At 41.8% G+C, this 3,575-nt stretch overlaps 1 protein-coding gene across 1 annotated transcript; it reads right to left on the bottom strand.

The window, feature by feature from the left end:
• Positions 1–2,311: 2,311 nt before the first annotated feature.
• Positions 2,312–2,805, bottom strand: LOC127310207 (bidirectional sugar transporter SWEET6b-like). The gene is made up of 2 exons (XM_051340898.1): positions 2,650–2,805; positions 2,312–2,545 (listed from the first exon to the last, which is right to left on the bottom strand). Exons 1-2 carry the CDS (start codon positions 2,803–2,805, stop codon positions 2,312–2,314), a joined length of 390 nt encoding a protein of 129 aa, XP_051196858.1.
• Between the last annotated feature and the right edge of the window lie 770 nt (positions 2,806–3,575).

The following is a 3,575-nucleotide window of genomic DNA, read 5'->3' as shown; positions in this document are numbered from 1 at the left end:
TATTTCACTTGCGTATGAGAGTTTCACCTGTTTCAAGCGTAAATTTGCTTATAACTCCTTTCTGTGTCATAGAATTAGCAATGACATAGGTCAACGACATTATGTTTGTATTTTATATATTTCTGGTTTGTTTATATGTATTGTCGCCCCGTAGCAACACACGGGCATTTGTACTAGTGAACAAAAATGTATGTTGTCCCTCCTCTCCGTCCTGCCCGCTTCGTCGACCCAGGAGACCATGCCATGTACTTCCTCGTTGGCATCGTCCGCAGCGTGAGCTACGACGACCTCCTCCTCCTCAACTTCCTTGACACCCCGGAACCGCCCTAGATCGCTATTGGAACTGGCCTCCGCATTGTTTCGCCGAGCTGCCAGGCAAGGACCCTGATCCTGAGCAAGTTGCAAGTTGCTTGGTCCATATGTCGGTGGCCTAGCAAGGACCCTGATCCTGAACAGGTGGTCCATACGGATGCATGGATCGATTTTTGGAGGTCGAGTTAACTGCATATTTAAGCTTTGAAGGAAGAACTAAAGCGCGCAATTGACATCTTACGAATTTGGTTGGATCGATTTGGGAGAATTTGAATTGGTGGAGGGTAGAGTATGAGAAGATGCAAGTGTGGCTAGTACTTCCTCCGTTTCAAATACGACGTCACACGATACATCCAAATTTTGAAAATTCCTAGACAACTTTCATAGAACGGAAGGAGTATAAGCCTTTTTAGAAAACCATACTACGTTCTAAAAAGATTTATATTTTGACACGGAGGTGATAGCTATCTTGCCTTAGCTAGGCAGAGGTGGAAAGTTGACTCGAGGTAGCAGTACATGAATGTCGCGCCGTACCGGCACGAACATTGTTGATTGGTCATCCTGGGGGCTCCTATTTCCCACTCGCTGCGGGCGTGAGCGGGGCACTGCCTGCAATGCTCACATCATGGACCGTGCGGAATATGGCCCGGTAAAAGGTATGTCTCTTTTTTCCATTTTTGTTTATATTTAAAAAAATCTCAAAAATATTCAATTTTTTTAAATCAACTAGAAAATTGTTCAAATTAAAAGTTTATCAGAATAAAGTATTGTGATTTGAATAAATCTTAAAAAAGTTTAAACTTGAAAAGGTTAAAAATTGGACAAAACTAAAAATGAAAATGTTCAAAATTTTAAAAAGTTCAATTTTTTAAAAAAGTTCGAAATTCCAAAACAAATTAAATTTTAATATTATACAAAAGTTTGAAAATTTTAAAAAACAATAAATTTTAGGTTTTTAAATAGTTAAAATAAACCTGGCGTCAAAAAATAGGTAGAAAACCGAAAAATGAAGGAAAAACAAGAAATTTGAAGAATTCATTATATTTTTTTTATGATAGTTATATTAGTGATTAGTAATTTTCAATATCCAGTATATAATAACATGCATTGTTGGATTATCATTGAACATGGTGTAACTTGAAAGACACGACTGACCACGAAAACACAAATAGACAGTCAAGCAAACGGTCCAATCTATATTTTAAAAGTTTATATAAATTTAGTTACGTAATGGTACACTTGACCATATGAAGATATTTATTAGTACATATCCAAAAAAAAATATCTAATAAAACTATTAAAGATATTTAAACAATAATGTAGATGAAAAACATAATGATGCTTAGAAAATAACATTATTATGTTTCAAAATACATTTATCTAGAGTGTAATAATTAATGTACATTGCAATAAAAAAAGTGATATAATTCATATTAATAACATTTCTTATTTGACTAACTACGCTAACTATGTACCGGTGAAGCTAGGATTATTAAAACAGTGGTATAATAAAATAAGTTATAGAAGAGTATAAAACTTTAGTGTAAATTGTATTTATTTCTATAAAGTTTAGTGTAGTTAAGTTATACGGAGAGGTAGAAGTTTGTGTAAATGTAAGCAAAGCAGAGTAGGAAGATAGTGTTCAATGCCAGTGCGTCCTGCCCCACCTGTAAGCTGAACATGCCGCCCGAGGTCGCGTAGACGAAGCGCTACTTTGGAACCGGAAGACCGACGTGTGCGTCCATGACACATGGACCCAGGATGAGACGAGTCCGCCGATCAGTGAGAGGCGGGAGTATTCGGCGGATACGGGGAAAAAGGTGACATGCTTTCACTGTAGAGCAACAGTGCTCTTCGTCAGAGGGATCAGATGGCAACTTCCCTTACCTGCTAGGAGCGTACCTCTCCCATGGGATGTGGGGTCGAACGAAAGATAGTCCCATAGGCAGCCACACATCTTGAGCGTTGGAGGATATCGCTTCCCAGTGTGCTTACGTAATTATGCCGTGCTTAGACTGCTTTTCTCCGGCTTGCACGCTGGACCAGCGTACATGAGGACGCTGGCGACGTCGCCCATGACGCCCAAGGGAATGTGCCTGTGCGCGTTGTTGACGACAGGGAAAATCACGGACGCCATCATACCGAGGATGCAGACCATGAAGACCAGGGGTAGGCCGATCCTACGGCGAATCGGCACCGTAGCCATGCGGATGTAGATTCCGATGTAAGTGCCCTGCAATTTAGATAGGATGCAAAATTAAGGACAATCTCTCATCGCGGGACGCCCCCCCCCCCCCCCCTCTCATGTATTCTTGTGTCCAAATATCTACGGAGTACCTCGATGAGTATGCCGATGTCGTTGACGATGACTATTGCTCTGCTTAGGGGAGGCGAGAGTCCGTACTGCAACCAGACTAGGCAGCTATTGATTGTACTCAGGAACATATCGGCCTTGAATTTCCCGACATTGGCAGCCCTGCAGATGCTCCACATGGTCGGTCTGTGCACAGAGAAGAGGAAGGATTAAGTACAAGGTGAGCGGCGCATGCGCACAGCCTGAGGCAAGAACAATATACGGGGAGAGGTACAAGGCCCCGATGAAGATGTAGTCGAGTACAAGAAAGAGAACTCGACATCTGCGCGGGACGCCATGAGTGCAGCCAGATCTGCACAAGACAAGATGGGAAAATTAATTGAAGCAAGCAAGTACTCCGTAGCATAAACACGCGCGATGATTTGTGAACCAATCGAGACGACGACGTACGAATTCGTAGCAGCCTAGCAGGGTTCAGGATCAAACCTGGCGAGGGGACGGACTGGAGAAACTGACGAACCAACAGCGCGGCGCAAGGAGGAGGACGAGGCCAAGTGTGAACGTGGGAGAAAAGGGGGACGACGAACTGGATGGAAATTAAGGGCATGTACTTTGCTTGGGAAGGCAGCCACATCAGCACGGGAAGGCAAATCAAACATCTCATACATCGCTTTGTTGCTAAGAGTTATCCCTAACACTTTAAGTGCTTGCAAAAAATCAGGGATCAACAATAAATACTATATGTGAAGACTATGGTGTGTTTACGTGTAAGTGAAAATCCTAGGTTTTGTCCACCAAATACAAACGGATCAAGAGGTTGAACATAATAATAAAATAACTCTACATAGTTGAAATACTCCATCCGTTTCCAAAAAAAAACGGTTGCTCAACTTTTTATGTATTGATGTATCTGTAACTAATGTCTATATACCTCCGCTTCTAGACAAAG

This window comes from Lolium perenne, chromosome 2, assembly GCF_019359855.2.
Source record: "Lolium perenne isolate Kyuss_39 chromosome 2, Kyuss_2.0, whole genome shotgun sequence".
Classification (NCBI taxonomy): domain Eukaryota; kingdom Viridiplantae; phylum Streptophyta; class Magnoliopsida; order Poales; family Poaceae; genus Lolium; species Lolium perenne.
This window is presented reverse-complemented; position numbering and strand designations above follow the sequence as displayed.

Bases quoted from the DNA above. Each gene is read 5' to 3' on its own strand.
- LOC127310207 (XM_051340898.1), bottom strand. From the start codon at position 2,805: ATGTGGAGCATCTGCAGGGCTGCCAATGTCGGGAAATTCAAGGCCGAT. The intron at 2,546-2,649 runs GTACTCCGTAGA...TCTAAATTGCAG, and splicing joins ACATCGGCATACTCATCGAG to GGCACTTACATCGGAATCTA.